The sequence below is a fragment of the Periophthalmus magnuspinnatus genome, chromosome 19 (genome assembly GCF_009829125.3).
Source record: "Periophthalmus magnuspinnatus isolate fPerMag1 chromosome 19, fPerMag1.2.pri, whole genome shotgun sequence".
NCBI classification, from domain to species: Eukaryota; Metazoa; Chordata; class Actinopteri; order Gobiiformes; family Gobiidae; genus Periophthalmus; species Periophthalmus magnuspinnatus.
The window spans coordinates 3,463,077-3,484,488 of NC_047144.1; the positions used below are offsets into that span (position 1 = coordinate 3,463,077).

The window sequence follows — 21,412 nt, forward strand, 5'->3', positions numbered from 1 at the left end:
GTAGTTGGTTAATATCTAGCATATCGGTTATCCATTAAACTGTTTTGCACAAGATGGTGAAAATCTGTACTTGATAATGGTATAAAAGTACGCATACTTATAAAAAGTCCATAATAAAAATGCAAATAGTAACTTAGGCCATTCAGCGTCTCTTGGTGCTTTTCGAGTTCTGATTCTTGTGGTTTGTCTTGGGCTTGGCTTTGACCATTTTCACCTGTCTCTTTCGGTTGAGGTGCGGTGGCTTTGGTTTTGTAGCTTTGGGCGTCCTGGACAGCTGCAGGGTGGTTGTCGGACGAGAGGGAAGACTCTCTCCACCAGGACAGGCTCTGAATGTGTGGACATCTTTGACCCTGCGACCTTTGACCTCTGGGGGATTGGCACAGGTGGCACGTACTTTCAGGTTGACCTTTTCAATCCAGCTATAAAAGAGATCATAATTACAAGATTTGAGGTACAAAGTTATGGCTTTGTGCAGCATCTTGTCTCGTGTACAGTCCAGAGTAACAATAAAAAGTAACAATAATGTTACTTCAGAATATTATTCAAGTAAAAGTACAAAGTAGTGATCAAATGAAAAAGTATTTGGGGAAACTACTACTCAAGTAAAGAGTAACTGCAACTGACTGTAACTGTCTGGATGCATAAGATCAAGGACAAAACATTAAACAATGCACCAAAATATGATATGGTGTATTCAAAGGATAAGCCATAAAAATGAGACAATTTAATGTAAAAAGTCTTACATGCGCAGAGGCAGCAGGGGGCAGTCACACATAAGAGGGTTGTCAGCCAGGTTGATGACCTCCAGAGACCTGAAGGACCGAAGGTCAGGCACCTCCTCTAGAAGGTTCCCTTCCAGAAAGAAACTCCTCAGGCCTGGACCGAGTCCTGCCAGAGAGTCTGGGGACATCTGCAACACACCAGGTGATTATTTTTTACTACTCAAATAACACCTGGAAAAACATGAATTCTTGCTGTGAGCAAGGGTGCCTCGCCATAGATCTGACCTGTGACTTTTTGTCTCCATTGAGATAGATTTAATTAACCTAGCTCATGCCAGATATGCGTAGCCCTCTTCTGTATGTAAACTCACAAATACTGCAAGAATCCATCTTGCAAGGTTAAGATTTAATGCCATACTGTGAAATATTCCAGGCAAAGCAACGACATCTACAGTATATGGTGAGAAGCAGGTGGTAGATCCGCCACGAGAAAAGTTTGTGCAGCTTTTCATTATTTAACAATTTGCTGTTTAAAATTTAACTGAATTCTTTCTTTATTTGTTGCCAAAGACGCTAAAATTTAGTGGAGGGTGCTATGACTACTTTAGTACCACTCACCCTTTCAAGCCCCATCTTATTCAGGTACAGCTCCTTCAGTGACCTCTCTACAGGCTTGAAGGCGTTGGGCCCCACCCACAGAATAGGATTTCCAGTAAGCCGGAGGTCCCTGAGGCTCCCTAGTCCTCTCAGGGCTTCTGTGGGCACATCCTTCAGCTTGTTCCCCCCCAGGTGAAGAGTGTCCAGGTTGGTCGCTTGCTCCAGAGCTCGTGGGGCCATGTGCTTGATGCTGTTCCCAGTCAGGTACAGAGATCTGAGGTTCTCCACCCCAGTGAGGAGGCCCGGCTCCAGTCTGCTGATAGAGTTGTTCTCCAGGTGAAGCGCCAACAAACTGGGTACCAATCTGAAGGCTGCTTTAGGGAAGACGGTGAACTTGTTCTTCTCTAGGTAAAGGTAGGTCAGCTGTGGCAAGCCTAAGAATAAATTAAAGTACATTTTAACAGCATATATGTAGAATGTATAGAACAATGTATTCAATAAACACATCTATAACACATACACGTTCATTTTCTAGAACTTGATGGTCATAATTTAAGATGGTGGACAGAGGAGTATCTATGGGGCTCAGAATGATGAAAAATTAGGACCATTACAACAGTGATTAATAATTTAGAGCAAAATATATCTTTTGAATGACAAAAAAGTACTCGAAATGTTGCATATAACAGAAAGCTGAAACCCATGAATATAACTACGGGGGATTTACTGTTTTTGAAAGAAATTTATGGTCCAAAATGTATTATCCAAACCAAACTTATGATCCACAAATATTGAACCTCATTTGTTAGGGACTGGGTCTAAAAACTTGCCATATTAATCATTTGAGTTCTTTCAATTGACACAATCACATCTTCGAGGTTGAATAATGGCACCACTTTTTGAAGCTATTGTGAAAAAATAATGTCTCTTTATTTTATTTTCCTGACAGTGAAAATGTTGAAGTTTGTGCCAGTTTTTGTTTCATAGGTGTCATCTGATTTGTTTATGCTTTATTAAGGCTAATTAAAGTGTCATTTTTATTGATACGTTGCAGTAACATCACACTGCGCGGTGGGGGAGTGTTCAGCAGTGACACACACATGCACACATTAGTAAACACAGCCTCATTAGATTTTAGATCTAAGTCTGAAAACTCAAGAAAATTAACACATTTTCACATATGATTAATGCAAGCATTCATGGTCCTGCTCGAGTGTTTGATTTTTCAAGAAATAAATCGCTAAAAATTGACTAAAAACTGTTGGGTAATGCACGCTCGCCTCTGACTGATATTTTTTGAGAGGGACTAGTTTAACTGTAGGCTACAAAATCAACTCACCTGTTGTAGTTCCAGCTAAATCAGTTTATGGTCAGATGTGTTAAAATAAAGCTCAGATTAAAGTTTCAGACACAGCAGTGCCACCAGTTAGCATCACACCCCCCGGAAATGTGGATGGCATCAAAGTGTAGCTCTAACTTCATGTGACATCATAACCAAAATGAACTGATAAAAGTTTTCAACTAATTTCCAACACTGTTATTTTTTTCCTTGCAAAGTAATTCCAAAGACCTTTGAAAGCCCCCGGACTGATCGACGCGAGGTCATTCTCTGACAGATACAGGTAGACAAGCCCCTTCATGCCGCTGAATGCCTCCTCCTCGATGTCCACAATTTTGCAACGCTGCAGATGCAGAGAGACCACCTGGCCCACCCCGGGGAAGCTGCCACTGGGGAGGTAGTGGAAGTGGTTCCCCCTGAGGTCCAGGAGTCGTGTGGTGGGGTCGAAACCTTTGGGGATTTTGGTGAGTCCGCGGTTTTCACATGAAGAGTGGTGCATCTCTGCCTGGGCAAGGAAAAAATACTCTTAGTTAAATAAAAAGTACATTGAAGTAGAGCTAAACACTAAATTGACTTTCACTACCAAAGTTTATATACACTATATAAAAAGATACCACACATACCCTTTTTTTCTCACTGTTTGACTTGAAATCAGACTAAACCTTTCCTGTTTTTGGATCACTAAAATTTGCTGAATGCCAGAATAATACAATTTTCATTACTTTCTTCAAAGTCAGAGGTTTACCTACAGTAAGATTGGTATGCCTTTAAACTATTTGAGAAAACCCAGATGAAGATGTCATGTCTTTTTGAGGCTTCTGATTTGAGTTAATTAGATACACACCTGTGGATGTGTTTGAGAAACACACTGCTTCTCTGTGTAAAAAGAAATCAGCCAAGATATCAGGAAGAGAATTGTGAACTTGCACAAGTCTGATTCATCCTTGGGTGCAATTTCCAGATGCATGAAGCTGCCACGTTCATCTGTTCAAACAATTATACACAAGTATAAACACCATGAGAATGTCCAGTTATCATACCCCTCACGAATGAAACGGAGAACCCCCAGTGCTTTGGTCTGAAATATGCATCTCAACCCAAGAACAAAAGCAAAAGATGAAGGTGAAGATGCTGCTGAAGCTGATAAGAGTGTGTCATTATCCACAGTGAAACAAGTTCTGTACCAACATGGGCTGAAAGGCCACTCTGCAGGAAGAAGACATTACACCAAAAGAAAGATAAAAAAGACAGATTACAGTTTGTAAATGCACACAGGGACAGTCCTTAATGTTTGGAGAAATGTCCTGTGGTCTGAAACTGAAACTCAAATTGAAATGTTTGGCCATAATGCACATTGTTACGTTTGGAGGAAAAAGGGGGAAACTTGCAAGCCTGATAACACCATATTTCCCAACTGTGAAATACAGGAGTGACAGCATCATGTTGTGGGGTTGTTTTGCTGCAGGAGGGACTGGTGCAAGAAAGAACATTATGTGGAAATACTGAAGCAACATCTCAAGACATCAGCCAGGAATTTAAAGCTTGGGCTCAAATGGGTCTTCCAAATGGACAATGACCCGAAGCATACTGCCAAAGTGGTTACAAAATGACTTAAGAATAACAAAGTTAATGTTTTGGAGTGGACACAAACTTGGCTCAGTTACACCAGTTCTGTCAGGAGGAATGAGCCAAAATTCCTGCCAACTGTTGTGAGAATCTTGTGGAAGGAAATCCACAACAAGTCACACAGAAAAGTTATTTAAAAAAAAAAAAAAAAAAAAAAATATATATATATATATATATATATATATATATATATATATATATATATATATATATATATATATATATATATATATATATATATATATAGTTTGTATGTTTTTAAAGCATTATCTACTGTTCCTATTGATGTTTTGGCCACTTTAGTGCAAACTAGGTAAATTTGCAACTTTCTAGTCAAAAATGCTAGAATAAAAGCAAAGTTTGTGTAATTTCAAGTAATTGGCGACATTACAAAAAACTGCCCTGATTACAGCCAGGTGTTTCTGATCACAAACACCTGGCTGCAGGGGCGGAGTTTGAACTGTGGATACCTGTTAGACCAATCACACTGTTCCTCATACATCCAGACACCGCCCCTCCTCACTCTCTTCTTTAGTCCACAGATATTGTTTTGTAAATGCGGTTGTGGGCAGAGTTTAGGTGTTTAGTCACACTTTAGCGTTTATTGTCTTATAACCTTCCAGAAAACATGTCCAATCTGATATTGGTGCTGGTGAAAATAAAAACCTCACACTTTGACTGTTGCCCTAGAAATCATCACTTAAAACATTTCACTCTTGTTCTCTCTGGAGTATCCAGTCCATACAAGCATCAAACATTTTAAATAGTTTTACATCTGATATGTTAACAACATGAATTTTAAAGGTAAAAGTAATTTTATATGGTGGAGGGTGTGCCATGTGCTTATCTCCATAGAGAATTACTTTTCTTGGGATGTTCCACAGTATGACACTAAATTTCTCTTCATGGAGACAAGCAGGTGACGTCACCCAGTCTTAGGTAATTCTCACACTGCCACATTAGGTCGACGTAAAGGAGTCGAGTGGTGCTTGGACTGGTGTGAATGTGACGTCACATTCTGGACGACAGTAAACTCCCGGCCCAAGAGCACTTGAAACAGGAGGTCTGGAGCGATTTCACTCGCTGTCCGTGCACTATAGCTGTGCACTACTCCATTATGCAGTCTGTGGTGCGAGCAGAAGTGCTTGGAATCAGTTAAAAAGCGATCTGGTCATATATATTTGTATGAATTTGAATTTGGATCAACTTAATATCAGTGACAGTCTCCTCCTGTCTCTGTCTGCGCATGTGAGCCTGTCTGCGCATGTGAGCCTGTCTGCGCATGTGAGCCTGTCTGCACATGTGAGCCTGTCTGCACATGTGAGCCTATCTCTGTCTGCGCATGTGAGCCTGTCTGCGCATGTGAGCCTGTCTGCGCATGTGAGCCTGTCTGCACATGTGAGCCTGTCTGCACATGTGAGCCTGTCTGCGCATGTGAGCCTATCTCTGTCTGCGCATGTGAGCCTGGGTCTGCCTGTGTGTCTTTTAGCTGTGAGTAAATACAGTGTGAGAATACAAGTACCTACCTGACAAACACAGTTAGCCGGACACTTAAACTTGTTCTCCGGTTCTGCGGTGGGAGGGGGGGTGTTCCTGGTGGCCTCCTCGTACTCTGCCCTCAGCATGGCCTCGTGGCTCTGACAGCGCAGCTCTGAGGGGTAGACCCCCTCTATGGTCTCCCCGGATAGATGAGCCGGGCCCCCACATGTGCCAAGCAGCTTCACCTTACTACTGATGGCCCACTCCCTAAGGTTAAATCAGAATATATTCAAAAGAGAAAAGTGACATTAAGGGTTACAATTTGCCACAGTAGTATTTGCAAGTTCAATTGTATGCATTTTTGCATATTCAGTGGCTTGCAAAAGTATTCATCCCCTTGGAACTTTTTCCACATATTGTTGCATCACAACCACAAATTTAAATACATTTTATGTGAATGAGCAACACAAAATGGAACACAAGTGTGAAGTGGAAGGAAATATTTTACAAGATTTGCAGCATGAAAATGCAGCATGCAAAAGTATTCAGCCCCCTTTTTCTTGAATGCAACCAATTGCTTTTAGAAGTTGCCTGTTATTTTGGAAAGATTTACTTTTGAATGAAAGTAAAAAGTAAAAGTATTTAGCTTTTTTCAGATTTTGAGATCTTGTAAAGCTTCAGTGATTTTGATAAAGATTTGTGCTGAATTTTGTTCAACAGAAACAATTGAGTAAATTTTTTTTTTCCGAGCTGTTTTTATTTGCACATTTTTGTTTGCTCAAATTATGAACATTATTATGAAAAATAAACCCTCATCCTTTTCACCAGGTTTAACATAATAATAACAATACTTTTATGTTTCAGTCCAGTTAAAAAATGTATTGGAGTAGAAAGTACAAAGTACAGATACGGCTCACAAATGTAATGGAGTAAAAGTAAAAAGTATCCACTTGAAAATCTACTTAAGTACATCATCCATCCATTTTCTTCCGCTTTATCCGGGACCAGGTCGCGGAGGCAGCAGTTTCAGCAGGGAAGCCCAGACTTCCCTCTCCACACACAGTTCCTCCAGCTCTTCCGGGAGAATCCAGAGGCGTTCCCAGGCCAGCTAAGACACATAGTCCCTCCAGCGTGTCCTGGGTCTTCCCTGGGGCCTCCTCCCGGTGGGACATGCCTGGAACACCTCCCTAGGGAGGCGTCCAGGAGGCATCCGAAGTAGATGCCCGAGCCACCTCAACACCTCAACTGGCTCCTCTCAACGTGGAGGAGAAGTGGCTCTACTCCGAGCTCCTCCCGTGTGACTGAGCTCCTCACCCTGTCTCCAAGGGAGCGCCCAGCCACTCTGCGGAGGAAACTCATTTCAGCCGCTTGTATCCGTGATCTTGTCCTTTCGGTCATTACCCAGAGCTCATGACCATAGGTGAGGGTAGGAGTGTAGATTGACAGGTAAATCGAGAGCTTCGCCTTTGGGCTCAGCTCCTTCTTCACCACAACGGACCGATACAGCGACCGCATCACTGCAGACGCTGCACAGATCTGCCTTTAAGTACCTATCGGATCGGTACTTAATTACAAATAACTAAAATGTATACTTAAGTACAGAACTTTAGTACTTTTACCTTCTTACATTCCCTCACTGGTTTGCACACATTTCCATGAGAGACTCTAGGTTCAGGCAGGACCAGACTGAGTCAACGTCAGGTCTATGGGCACAACTGATGGGACAGACTGTCAGACGCCAGCTTTTTCTATAAGATTAAGAACCATTTATTTTTTCAGTAGCGGACACACAGGTATTTTGAAGGGTTAGGGTGTTGGACACAATTTTAGACTAATTTCCAGAACAAGAAGAGTTTTTAATATTAATCCAAGTTGATGATGTAAATGACCGATGCTGATGTAGTGATGTTTTTAGATATAGAGCCACTTGGAAACTGGCACAACTAGTGAAATATATGAGACATCACTTGATAGACACATGGTTTTCCTCTGCAACCACACCCTGATACCACACCTCTGCAACCACACCCTGATACAACACATCTGCCCTGTAGCCACCAGAATAGGCTCTATCCATGAATTCACATCTTTATGTATCAAAACATAAACCTGAGACATGTGACCCACACATTTCCAACAAAGATCATTAATGTAGCAGTAGTGTACGATGCACAGGGGCACTGGTCAGACAGGGGCACTGGTCAGACAGGGGCACTGGTCAGACAGGGGCACTGGTCAGACAGGTGCACTTATAATACAGCCTCATGTGTCACAAACGTCCCCTTAAACACAGCCCTGCATTAGAACAGCGCTTATGTCTTTCCTGAAGAAACCTCCTGTATTTTCCTGAAGCGGAGCAGGTCCAGAACAGCCACATGCTCCTCCACACATGTAATAGTCCTGTTATTCCACCGACACTGTCGCTCTTTCATAAACACACAGGTCATAGACCAGATGTCTCATACCAGACTGTGGTTCCTAACTGTCTCAGCCGCTGTCACTGCTCTGTCCAAATCCTCCATTTCACACAGACCAGCCCTGAAACTAGCTCATGTTTGATTAAATGTCTGTACTTCTAACCAACATCTAACCTCTAAAACAACCGGCTGGCTCTCCAGTTATAAAAGTGCATGTTGAGAGTGTGCAGTGTATGGAAGTGTAATGGCACAGCATGGCACAGCATGGCACAGCATGGCACAGCATGGCACAGCATGGCACAGCATGGCACAGCATGGCACAGCATGGCACAGGACCACAACACAAATCTATGAGACTTTTGGGAACCACAGTTGCTGCAGTCTGCTCAATGACCAGTAGGGTGAACTAAAGGACATCGTGACTTCAGCCATGCTTCAAACAGGCAGAAGTAAAGGGAAAATGGGATTATTTGGATATATTTCAAAACACTTTAATTACACTATTGGCATGCAATGATTTTGTTGAACAAGCACTGCTTGCCTTGATTGCCCTGACCGTACATCATTGATTAAGTGTGTTAGAAAACCACATCTAGAGCAGTCCTCCTATTAGAACAAAACTGGTGGCTGCATTTTGGGAAATATTTGGCCATAAACCTCATACATTGAACAACTTTTAAACTATTACTGAACAGGGAGAGCAGCAGTAAAAGTCAGCTGCTTTATTTTAATTTCAAAGACGAATTTATTACAAGTTACAGATTCTCAAAAGTATAACATTATATTTTATTATTTTAACCTTAAAACTTTATTTATTTATTTATTTATTTCAGAGGTACCATATGTTTGCCTAACTTCATCCTGTGCTTTTCCTGTACATGATTCTTAACTGTAATAATGTCATGGGGATCAGGTTTACCCTATTTGATTACATTGTACTTTCATTAAGGAATAACCAAAAGGAAACGGTAGCTCATTTGGTGGAGTATTTGCCCACTGATCAGAAGGTTGGCGGTTCAAATCCCACTCTGGACATAAACATCTTTGGGAGACAGGTTGACAGTGTGATTCCAGCTCCCACAGATGAATACTGGGGTATACTGTGTCCTTGGGCAAGACACTTAACCCACCTAGTGTCTACATACTGGTGTGTGAAGGTGGAAAAGTGCTGTAAAAAATGTGACCACTTACAAAAATTCACAAATGTTGAACCTGATCATTTCTATTAGTGAGTGGACCCAATAACTCACTAATAACTTACTTAAAAATCTGCATTTAACTGTCCCCATCTGTATGAAATAGTGGCTTATCGAATGCTGTGATGTTATCTGAAACCCAGTATAATCCATCACTCCACATCAACAATATTAACACAACAATATAAACTGCCATATCAGGATTACTGGGTATTTTTTAAGTCTCCAAATCTTTGCGTTTCCTCAGCCATCTACCTGTTGCGCGCCATGCAGAACAAGACCGGACTAGAGTTGGCAGACTACAAGGCGGTGAGCACTGAGACAAGCTCCAAATGCCAGTGCTCCAAATGCCTCTGAGAACAACTTTGTACAGTTATGAAATGTTGCTTTTTTGTCTTAGGAGAACTTTGCCCGGCTCCAGAGAGCATTTGCCAGAAAGTGGGAGTTTATCCACATGCAGGCAGAGGCCCAGGTCAAGTAAGCACTGAGCTTATCCAACTGCACAATGAATGAAGGATTTATGATGAGAGGGTTGGAAAAATACACTGACATGATTTTGAGGGCAAAGTGCTGGATACATTTGCCTGTTTCTTTACTATTTTCTACTATTGCTTCATTGTGCGGTGGCCCTGAAGACATGTTTGACTGCTTCTGGTGCACAGACGCATCGGATCCCTCGAGGTGATGACGGCCTGTGTTTCCATGCTCCAAATCAGGGATCTTTTACGTGAGCCACTGACATCATCCAATGTCACGCTGTCTTTATTAATCAAATCTGAATGATACTTGAATTATACTTTTAAATTACAAGGCCGATCTCAGAAATTTAAAAAAGACGTTTAGTAATTCCAGCTTTGTGGCACTGTGAGACATGGCTAAAGCTAAACCTAAAGCTGGAGTAAACACAAGCTACTTTTTTATTTTATATATTTATTTCAGAGACAGTGCATACTAATGAACATCTTTGTAAATATGTCAGAATCAGACAAGAAGGCCATTTTTCATGTGTAATCCCTGGTCAGTTTCTTCTGCTTTTATTTCACTCCTCTGCACCTCTACAGTGCATTATAATATCTCTTTATGTAATGCAGTGGGGTTGACCCATGAACTGAATATATAATATTTCAAGGTGGTGAAGCAGGTGTTTTGGTGGGGTCTAATGACAACAAGCCACTACACCTTTATTTAGGCTTAGAACCTCAATTACATTTCTTGCACCTCAGCTTATCAGACTTATCTGCTCTCGTCATTGATGCTGCAAAAATACATAATGTTCTCCAGCCCCTTGTGATATTTTTCCTTTTCTTTTTTCCTCATAAGTAGCCATATTTGTTTTGATACGGACGGACCATGCGTGTCCCTAATTGGCTAATTCACCCGTCAGTAACTCCCATCTGGCAATGGGGATATTCAGTGGTGAAGTTTAAACATCTACAAACGTTCTGCATGTGATAATTGTATTAGGATACGTGACTTTGCTTTGTTTTGTAAATATGATGTACCGTAGTGGTCGCAGGTAGCAGTTGCAGTAGACGGGGTTCCCTGCCAGGTTGACTCGGGCCAGGCTGGGTGTCCCAGGAGAGAAGGGTTGAATGACGCGCAGCTGGTTGTGGCTGAGGTCCAGGTGCACGAGGCTGGGACACTTAGACACGGCGCTGTTGGACATGTCCTGCAGAGACATGTGGTCCAAGAAGAGGTGGGTGAGCTTGGGCATGGCGATGGCCTCCTCCCCCAAGTATGTCATAGGATTGTGGCTCATCTCCAGGCGGGTCACTTCTGGAAGTCTGCAGAAGAAGGATGTCAGGATAATCACTTTTGAAGGGTTAGGGTTAGTTAGCACTATGTCATTTTACCTGCTGGATGTGTTATTGTTTTGCTTAGAATCCACAATATGGCATTAAAAGTATGCTATGTAACTTTTCTGATGGAGGACCTGCCACCTGCTTGTCTATGGAGTTTTATTTCTCTCTAGTTGCTCTTAAGGAAGGCATTAAACACACTGATCGCCATGGATACAAGCAGGCCAACAAGCCATGTTTTATGTTCATGATATTTATGAGCAATAGAAAAATTACTGAATTGTAATTCAATAAATGCAGTACTGGACACTAGGGTTGCACTGATCCGATACTGGTATCAGATATCGGCACCAATACTAGAAAATGTGCAGGATCAGCTATTGGTTTGGTAGATAATTAGAAATATAGTATCAAAATCTGTATCAGAACTGAAAACGTCAAACAGTGCAAAGTTATATATTGCATCTTTAAACTTATCTCCATGGAAAAAAGAAGGTGATAGCATCGGTCCAAGTCAGGTCTGTGGAAAGGCAACCCCACCGCAAGAATGCATTTTTTCAAGGCTTAAATTTCTTTAGTACTAAATACAACAGTAATTGAATATGATAAGTTTAAGTTTAACATCATATTGTTTGTAGAAGATTTCAGGCAAAGCAAAGGCATCTCCATCACACCAGTTTCTTTTCTTGGACCACATTGACCTTTGACCTCTCTTGACACAAACTAGAATCACTTCACCCATGCAAGAGCAGTAGTTTTGGAAATGGTATAGTCCTCACAAGTTTTTATGATGAAGTTATTCTTACCATTTTTCCCACTTCTAACACTTTACCTCATTTTTACTTATGTTTTTGTAAGGTATAGTTCATGTTGATGTACCGGGTCATGGTCTCGCTGGGGAAGAACTGTAGCTCGTTGTTATCCAGAGTAAGTCGTGTGAGGGTGACGAGCCCAGCAAACGCCTCTGTGTCCAGGTAGTTCAGAGAGTTGTGGCTCAGACGCAGCAGCTTGATGTTCTGTAGACCCTGCAGGTTCACAACAGTAAGATTTGTACGACATTTATTGTTATCTCAGAGATTGATGTCCATCTATTATTTATTTTAAAAAAATATAAAAGAGTAGTTAAATAGTAACAATCTAAATATCTTTCACTGATAACAATCATAATGCAGATTTATTTTTAATTACAAAAACAATGGACATGATGGCCAAGTTGTTTATCATTTGGCGTTTTAGTTCTTCATATGATTGTCCAATCAGACGGCAAAATGAGCCTCTCATTTGGGTTGCCAGTTTCAGTACTTAATTCACTTGATTTAAACCTAAAAGGACTCTTTCTGTTCTGAATTGTCACTGTCTAAACCTCAGCACCTGCACCCAATTATGAATCAGTGCTAGTGCAGCCTCTGCAGCTCAGTGAGTCAATTCTGGAGGTTCTAGGTTTTCACATGAGGCCTGACTTGTCCATGTACTGAGAATGAGAAAAACTTGTATGTGTCCTCTATCTGCAGGTTGAGGCACTGACAAATAAGGAGCAGTTGCGATAATAGCTCAGTTTTAAACTGAGTGCAGTCTGCACACCTTCGCTGTATAGAATGGTCCAAAAATGTTACTAAAGTAAGTACAATTTATTCAGTGAGTTGCTTGGATAAACATAACTTTTGCTCTCTGATTTGGTGTGATTGTTACTACAGTGCTTTGTGCAGTGTACCTGAAAGACCATGTTTGGCATGTAGACCAGCTGGTTGTGTGTGAGGGAGAGCAGATTGAGGAAGCCCAGCTGAGAGAAGGCCCCGGGCTGGATCTCCTCTAGGCGATTCCGATCCAACATCAGCTGCTTCAGGGAGGACAGCCCATCCAAAGACTCCTGCACAGTCAAAACAACACAGAGCGATACAGAGGTGGAAAGAGTACTGTAAACATACGGTTACTGAGCTAAAAATGCACTCAATTAAAACAATCTTCTACCAAAGTTACACTTAAAGATGCACTATGTAACTTTTCTGGGGGAAGGTCTGCCATCTGCTTGTCTCCATGGAGATGTTATTACTTTTCCTACAATACTTCACAGTACGACAGTAGACATAGCTACCGCCATAGAGACAAGCACGTGACCAGGCCAAGTTACTGGTCAGATCTGTGAAGAGGCGGCCCCGCTCACATTATATTATAGAGGTATTTTAGAAAAGCTGTAAGTAATTTAATAAATGCAAGATTAGGTAATTAGGTAAAATAACATACACTGGAACATTACACCACATTCAAGGTAACGACATCTCCTTTAAGTCAAACCACACATTTGTTATATGTTTTGTGCGTTTGATATTGCGTTGACCTGATAGAGGATTTCAATGTTGTTATTTGCCAGGTTGAGAAGGACCAGGCGTCCCAGGCCCCGGAACGCACCCTCCCGGACCCTGCGGATGTTGCAGCGCTGCAGGGACAGGTGGGTCAGGTATGGGGAGTGTCTGAAAGCTCCAGTGGGCAGCTCCTGGATGTCGTTACTGCGGAGGTCCAACTTCACTGTGATCTATAACGAGGGTTTAACAAATAATAATACTCAAAAAAGAAGTTCACATTTTTGAAGTTGTAAAATTTTCTTTTGGATTTGAAGTAACACTGCACCCACATGGCACTGTTAAAACCAGTAGTTCAAGAGTATTGAAGATTTGTACTCAAGTAAAAGTACAGTTACGTGGCTGAAGTGATACTGAATTTAATTATACACATTTTTGCTTGATTAAACATAAAAAAGTACACATGAAAAATACATCCCATGGTGCTATAGTTACTTGATCAATCAAACGAGTACAAGTATGTTTAGAAATCTACTCAAAAAAGTACAATTACCGTAACATGAGTATTTGTAATTAGTTGTTTTCTGCCCCTGGTAAAACACAGATTTGTTTTAATGCCTACCTCATCGATGGTTGGTGGTACTTCAGTGAGATTTTTGTTAACACAGGCCACAGTGAGTTGGATCTGATCACACACACACTGTTTGGGGCATTTGGCAGAGAGGACAGAGGAGACACACACCAGCCACAAGCCCAGCGCAGAGAGCCACAGGGAGGGCATCTGGGATAGTTGCAAAAATATCAGTAAAGAAATATTGTTAGGTTACCATTTGGAAATGAGTGCAAACATAAGAAGGCTGCATACATTTAAGCTTTGCATGTACATTGACAGAATATAATGGTCTGTGGCCTGTAGCACCTTGTCTCACTGTGTGTCCAGAGAGCGATGGATGATGTTTTTAAGGATGGGACGAAATCTGTGCATTGAATGACTTGTTTTGAGACTCGACTCCAGACGTCACTGGAATGCTCTGAAACCACAGTGCCAGGTCGGATCAGCGGTCTTGATCCGTAGGAATGGACATACAAAAGCCACCCAGATCCCGAGCTCTACATTTTGGAGTCTTAAAATGTTAGCACGGTGGAGTGGTTAATGGCCCTGTACAAACTTTAGAGAGAGACAGAGAGACAGAGAGACTCAGAGAGACAGAGCCAGAGAGACTCAGAGAGAAACAGAGACACAGAGAGAGAGAGAGAGAGAGAGAGAGAGACTCAGAGAGAAACAGAGCGACAGAGAGAGAGAGCGACAGAGAGAGAGAGAGAGAGACACAGCCAGAGAGACTCAGAGAGAAACAGAGCGACAGAGAGAGAGAGAGCGACAGAGAGAGAGAGAGAGAGAGAGAGAGAGAGAGACAGAGCCAGAGAGACTCAGAGAGAAACAGAGACACAGAGAGAGAGAGAGCGACAGAGAGAGAGAGAGAGAGAGAGAGACAGAGCCAGAGAGCCAGAAAGACTCAGAGAGAAACAGAGACACACAGAGAGAGAGAGAGAGAGAGAGAGAGAGAGAGCCAGAGAGACAGAGAGACAGAGACAGAGAAACAAAGAGAAAGGGAGAGAGAGAAACAGAGAGAGAGAAAGAGAGACAGAGAAACAGAGAGAGACAGAGAGAGAGAAAGACAGAGAGAGCGAGACGGAGAGAGACATACAAACAGAGACAAAGAGACACAATGAGAGAGAGACAAACATACAAATACAAACAGAGTCAGAGACACACAGAGAGAAATAAAGACAGAGAGAGATACAGAGACACACACAGAGAGACAGAGACAGAGAGAGACAGAGACATTCCCTGCTATGCCAACCATTAATTGAAATTAGTGCCAGACTTTAAGTTTGTGAAACTTGACACCGCGTTTAGGTTCTGTTTCCCTTTGACGACGAGCAAATCTCAACGCAAGATACGAAACGGTCCTTGAGCAGTGTCCGAGGCGAGAGGCCACGGAAACCAGAGCCGGAGGAATGTCCTCCAGTGTGTGCGTCTCTCCGGGGCAGACCGCAGAGGTGCGTCGCTGCGCACAAAGGCGCAGTGTCTCTGCCTTTGCCGCTGTGGTGCCAAAATATGTCTCCATGATTGTGTCATAGGACTAATTTCAGTAAAAAAACAACAAACTTCAATAATTGTTTTATGTCCTCGAGCTAATCAACATTTATAATGTAAATGCTGATTGTCATTTATAGCCCGTGTATAATCTCAAATGAATAAATTGAAATTCTTGGCGATTAAACTAAAGCTCCTCTGACTTCTATCAACTGCCCGACATGTTTTCCATTGGGAACATCTTTTACGCACAAAGTGAACTCACCTTGCTTTTCTTGAAGTTATTCTAAGCTCACTCTTGGTCTCATGGCTTGTACCATCTGTGCTGCTCTTCCCCGGACTGCCCCTCATTCAAAACACCACTGTATTACCCTCATATTCAGCGCCACTCCCCCCTACACCTCCTGCCACTACATCCAGGACAGTCTAACAACGTTTACATACAAGCCAGGAAAAGTACCCCTCCTCTGGGTTTATCAGGACCTCCAAAATGCTAGTCACCAGATTTAAAATAACTGACCTACAATGTGAAAAATAATGAGCCAAAAAGCATGTTTAATAGGTTGTATTTATTACATCAGTGAAGATTGACTTTTGCCATCCGTTCTTAATTTTACTGGCGAGCATTTCCTTTTATCTTCAGTTTATATTGAGGTAATATTGTGTAACATGTTTTAAATTGCATGTATTAAAGACATTTTTACAGTCATTGGGCCCCATATAGTGAAAGAAACTTGTGATTGTGGTCCCAGGCCCTATACAGCAGTGACTGAACAGACTGTCCTAAAAGTGGTTAGACTGAAGTGAAGAACTTCATTTTAAACCCTAATTTTAAAAAAAGGCTAAACATTTTATATTAGCCAATTCAAAGCGAGAACTAGTTTTCTATAAAAATATAATTGTTAAGTAAAAAAATAAAGTTTCAGGACAGTCCAAAATATACAAACGAAGAAGGAGAACAGTGGTTGTCCTTGTCCCTTGTTCAAGTTTAAGGCTTTGTTGTTGATGGAGTAGGTCAGTTTTCTTCACTGTTGAGCGTATTCTCAAGTGTAGACATCAGCTTGTCTCTGGCACTGCTGCAGGACTTAAGAGCCTCCGTGTTCCTGGTGACATAAAAGCAGTACTGTAGACTCGTATGTCTTGAGAACTACAGGATAAACAGGTAAACTTACTTGGATAGAAAAGTGTAAAGCAGTGAGGTGTAATCTGGTTTAAAATAGTTTTGTTGGACAGCATGTTCCAAACAGAGCAGTTGACCAGGGACCAGACTCATCTTCTTTACTTTGCCTTCACCCTGGAACACAACAAATTTGCCGTGATGCACCATGGCATTATTGCACAAAAACAATTTTGTGATGTGGTTGGATAAACCTTGTAACTATATTTACAAAAGACATATTGTTATTGCCCATGAGCATCAAAGTTTCACATATGAAATCAAATACCTTGGAGTTGATGCCACTCTGCTATTGTTGGTTTAAATACATATTTTTTATAAACTTTGAGGAGGTATAGTGGAATTTTGATCTAACAAATCTCATAAATTAATGGTATGATTTACTATAGAAATTTCACCACCTGTGAATATACCTGGGCATATGCACTTTGAAAAACTTCAAGCTATTAGATTGTATTTTCATTAGCCAATCATTCAAACTTTTGTCCAGTTGATAAAATTCAACAGACATGAGTTGAATACCTTAAGCAGTCCCATTATAACCAGCAGTGTAGAGAGGAAGCAGTACGACTGCAAGTCTGAACCAGAGAGGCACTTCTTCATAACACCATCTAACAAAAAGAATGTAGTCAGATTTAATCAGTATGATCTCAAAAGTAAACATTAAAAAGGTACAGTCCATATTTCTCAGTCCTCTCCCTACAGCTAAGTACGTTTATATGTTTATTTTACAATTATTACCAATAGTTTCCAGTACAGCTTCCTTGGCTTCAGGCTCGTCATGGTATAAAGCAGCAACTTTCATAAGTAGCTCTGCAGCTTTGTGTGGGTCAGAGGTCTCCACCTAAAAATAAATCTCAGTGAAACATTGACCAATTAAGACACAATGGCCCATGTCTGACAAGCTTTACCTGTTGTTGAACATTTACACGTGTCTCTCCCAGCTGAAGGAGCTTCTCTACTGTAGGGCTAGTGATAAAAGCCATCACTTCTGCCTGGTTATGGACAAAAACATCAGTAACAACACACTGAGTGTAAGTGTTACATATGGGTGGAGCATGGTCTTACCGAGCAAGTAGGTTTTGTGGGGCTGTCTTCGTTGATAAATCCTTCCTTCTTCCCGGAGCCACATTCGTCTTCATCAATTTCATTACCACTGTCATTTTCATCTGCATCATCTTCATCGTCCTCTTCCTCAGGTTCTCCTTCATCGTCACTAGGGATAAAGAAATATTAGATACATGTAATATGATACTTTATATTATACATATATGGATGCTGCACTACCTCAGTGACGCAAGCATTTCTCCTTTTTCCCTTTGTTCCATAACCTCTCTTAAAGCCTCACAGCCCTCCTCTCCCAAGCAGTTACCTAATAATAATAATAATAATAATAATAATAATAATAATAATAATAATAATAATACATTTTATTTATATTGCGCTTTTTAAGATAATCAAAGTCACTTCACAATACAAACAAGAATAAAATATCACAAAATTTACAACATAAAATCAAACATTAAAAGCAATTTTGAACAGGTGAGTTTTGAGTTCTTTTTTGAAGGTGGGGAGGTCAGAGGTCACGGAGGGGTTTAGGTAGTGAGTTCCAGAGGGTGGGGGCAGCGATGGAGACGGCTCTATCCCCCCAAGTTCGGAGCTCGGTCCTACCGGGCAGGGACAGGAGGTTGGAGCTGGAGGAGTGGAGGGAGCGAGATGGAGTGTGGTGGTGGAGCAGGTCTGTGAGGAGGGGCCAGGTTGTGGAGAGCTTTGAATGTGATGAGAAGGATTTTGAAGTGGATGCGCTGAGGGACGGGGAGCCAGTGGAGCTTGTGGAGGACAGGTTTATTAATCTAATAAAATTATTTCACTGAATAAAATGGTCAGTCATGTCTCCAAACTGACACACTGAAATTAAGAACAATAATGAGCACTCTTTGAATCTACATTTACCATTAAGATCCAATTTCTCCATGTGGAATTTTTCTGCAGTAGCTTGAGCGATCACAAGAGCGGCTGCCTCTGTGATCTCCCCAAATGACAGGTTAAGCTCCTAGGCACAACAGGACAACAATTGAAAGTAAAATTCAATAGCACTTTGGTCAACCATAATCAAGTAATTACTAGAGTAAACATACTTTCAGGATGGGCAGTCCTTCTTTTAGCACAGCAGCGAGGGCAATAGCTCCTTCAGAGCGGACCAGACAGTCGCCAAAGTTGATCACTTGAATGTTCTTTAGGTGCTTCAGGGCCTAACAATGAGACAAAATAATCCCAAAATGATTTGAAGCCCTGCAATGCTCTGTAAGATCTTTATGCATCAGACCTGACCTGGGCCATAGCCAGTGTTCCTCTCTTGGTGAATGTGTTGTCGTTGAAGTTGAGAACCCTCAGCTCGGGGTTATATCTCATGGCTGAGGCTAGAGCCATCACTCCGGTGTAGTTGATCCCATTCTGTGGCATGTGGACCTCCTCCAGGCTGCCCATCAGCTTACAGCAGAAATATTGGTGTATTTTTTTTAATAAAATAGACCATTTTGGGGGTATTCCATCAACATAATTGAAAAAGTCCAGGCTCTTCCTGATATTCAAGGCTAAAACTACCTCCATCTTCAGCTTTAGCCTCAACTCTGAGTCTAACCAGTGCCAAATCAGGCCTCAGGTTTAAGCTATGCTTTGTGCACTTTCGATATTCTGGGAGATAAAGCTAAACTGGTTGAACCACATTTGTTTGTTGGTTTCCCTTGGAATACTTCCTTTACTGGGTAGTGTGTCATGTGATGTACCTTGAATGCCTTGGCTAAGGCACTGGCTCCTTCATTTTCTAAGCGGTTTCTTCCTGCCATGAACACTTTGAGTTTAAGAGGTGCTCCCAGCGCTGAGGACTCCCTGTGGCACTCAATCAGGGCATTAGCCAAGATCTACAAAAATGTGTATGTTATTAATGGCATCATTATCCTCAGCCTATTCCTTCAAATGTAACAGTCAGTAACTTACCTTTCCTCCTCCAATCCCCATGCCACAATTATTAAGCCGTAGCTCTTTCAGTGTGTGACAGGTCGGGCTCTTTAATAGCTGCTCGATTCCCTTCACACCATCAGGACCAAAGGCGTTATCACTGAGGTCCAGCTCAGTGAGCCAGGCCCCTGCACACATCAGTGCACTGCCCAGGGAGTGCTGGCAAAAGCACGCACACCAAACGTTTGACATATATAACAAGTACATTGCTGTGGTATTGTTTATATTTATTACACTTCTTACCAGAGCAGTTGGGATTTCAGAACGTAATCTTCCAGTAAATATATCACTCCAATAGCATCTCTACAGTATCAAAGATAAAACAAATTTACATTCTCTACCTGGATATTAGAGTAAAACTGAGAAAAAACGTAATGGTAGCAAAATTTGAAGAGGTTTGAAAAATTTATATAATTGAATAAATATAAACAAATCGCACTACCTGTAGCAGGTCTTTTTTCTCCAAAGCTTTGGCAATAGCATGGGCTGCCTCCACGCCCAGAGTATTTCCTTCCAGGCGAAGAGCTCTCAGATCTTGGTACTGATCAATTTCTTGAACTATATCTTTAACTGAAACCACAGAGACAAATTAATATATTAAATGTTTTATTTGGTATTACATTATTATGAACCATATTGGTAAAAAAGTGTAGTACCTGATTGTTCAGAGTCCAGCTTCAGTCCCAGGCCTTTATAGCTCAGCTCTCCATCCCCAACATGGGTTTTGGAGAGTGCATCTGCCAGCTGGGCTATGTCATCTGTGGCCATTCTAAAACTGTGTAAACAATGTCAGCATTTCATGAGGATGTGCAGGCTTAATCGTTATTGTGCTGTGCTCAACAGCTGTTACATAACTAAAAACATCCTTTCATTTTTCATTTCTATTACGACAGAGGTGTTAGCTCGAGTGATGCTAACGAAACTCGTTGTCCCAGGTAACGACATAATTTCTAACACAACACTTTTCCCATGACATAAGAATAGAGATTATAATGTAAACATGTGAATAGAGAGTATAATGTAAACATGTGTTTGTTTTGTGTTCCAAACTTTACCCCAGAGAAGTAATAATCCGAGAAAAACACGCCGATCTCCCTCCAGCAACGCGCGCCGGGTACTGAAGATGACGTCATTACGCACAGCGTCGTACTGCTCTTCTTCTCCTCAGTTTGGATGATGTGTGGAAGTCAAGAAAACTTTCAATGCACTATCGCCACCTTGTGAAATAAACTTTAACAAGGGCAATGCAGATTTTATATATGATCATGAAAAATGAGTATAGCACCTAGATGCCAACATGCAAATAAAAACAATTGTCTTTCTCCCTAATAAGTGTAAATTAAATTGGTTAGTGTTTGCTTAGCAGATGTAGTGTACATAGGTGCATTATGCATATTTGGACTAAAAAAAGATTCCCTTCTCCTAAGCTTACTCTCACTTGTGTGAAAGGTGCTCTATGTAATCTTTCTGATGGAAGGTCCGCCTGACACCTGCTTGTCTCCACGGAGATGCTTTTCCTGGAATGTTTCACAGTATGGCATTAAATTTATTTCAATGGAGACAAGTTACAGGTAAGATCTGTGAGAGGCCACACCACCTCGCTCAGTAAGAATGCTTTTCGATGTGTTTTGAGCAATAAAAACACCT

The 21,412-nt window shown here is 41.4% G+C and overlaps 2 protein-coding genes across 2 annotated transcripts; both read right to left on the reverse strand.

Annotated features, from left to right (window-relative positions):
• Positions 1-10: 10 nt before the first annotated feature.
• On the reverse strand, positions 11-14,247 carry chadlb (chondroadherin-like b). The gene is made up of 10 exons (XM_033985159.2): positions 14,095-14,247; positions 13,511-13,705; positions 12,887-13,042; positions 12,055-12,200; positions 10,879-11,160; positions 5,811-6,030; positions 2,890-3,163; positions 1,341-1,753; positions 744-910; positions 11-419 (listed from the first exon to the last, which is right to left on the reverse strand). The coding sequence occupies exons 3-10, from the start codon at positions 13,004-13,006 to the stop codon at positions 143-145; spliced, it is 1,899 nt and encodes a 632-aa protein (XP_033841050.2). The 5' UTR covers positions 13,007-13,042; positions 13,511-13,705; positions 14,095-14,247; the 3' UTR covers positions 11-142.
• A 1,873-nt stretch (positions 14,248-16,120) lies between these two features.
• rangap1b (Ran GTPase activating protein 1b) lies at positions 16,121-20,908 on the reverse strand. The gene is made up of 16 exons (XM_033985026.2): positions 20,821-20,908; positions 20,422-20,540; positions 20,208-20,335; positions 20,009-20,068; positions 19,745-19,924; positions 19,534-19,668; positions 19,079-19,237; positions 18,886-18,999; positions 18,701-18,800; positions 18,035-18,119; positions 17,816-17,963; positions 17,659-17,742; positions 17,489-17,591; positions 17,270-17,358; positions 16,743-16,864; positions 16,121-16,673 (listed from the first exon to the last, which is right to left on the reverse strand). The coding sequence occupies exons 2-16, from the start codon at positions 20,531-20,533 to the stop codon at positions 16,586-16,588; spliced, it is 1,707 nt and encodes a 568-aa protein (XP_033840917.1). The 5' UTR covers positions 20,534-20,540; positions 20,821-20,908; the 3' UTR covers positions 16,121-16,585.
• Between the last annotated feature and the right edge of the window lie 504 nt (positions 20,909-21,412).

Excerpts from the sequence above, each read along its gene's own strand:
- chadlb (XM_033985159.2), bottom strand. The coding sequence starts at position 13,006 with ATGTTGGATCGGAATCGCCTAGAGGAGATCCAGCCCGGGGCCTTCTCT. Across the intron at positions 12,201-12,886 it reads TGCCAAACATGGTCTTTCAG|GGTCTACAGAACATCAAGCT; the intron begins GTACACTGCACA and ends GTGAACCTGCAG. Across the intron at positions 6,031-10,878 it reads TGCTACCTGCGACCACTACG|GGAGTGGGCCATCAGTAGTA; the intron begins GTACATCATATT and ends ATTTAACCTTAG.
- rangap1b (XM_033985026.2), bottom strand. The coding sequence starts at position 20,533 with ATGGCCACAGATGACATAGCCCAGCTGGCAGATGCACTCTCCAAAACC. Across the intron at positions 19,000-19,078 it reads GAACACTGGCTATGGCCCAG|GCCCTGAAGCACCTAAAGAA; the intron begins GTCAGGTCTGAT and ends TCTCATTGTTAG. Across the intron at positions 18,801-18,885 it reads AAGGACTGCCCATCCTGAAA|GAGCTTAACCTGTCATTTGG; the intron begins GTATGTTTACTC and ends TGTTGTGCCTAG.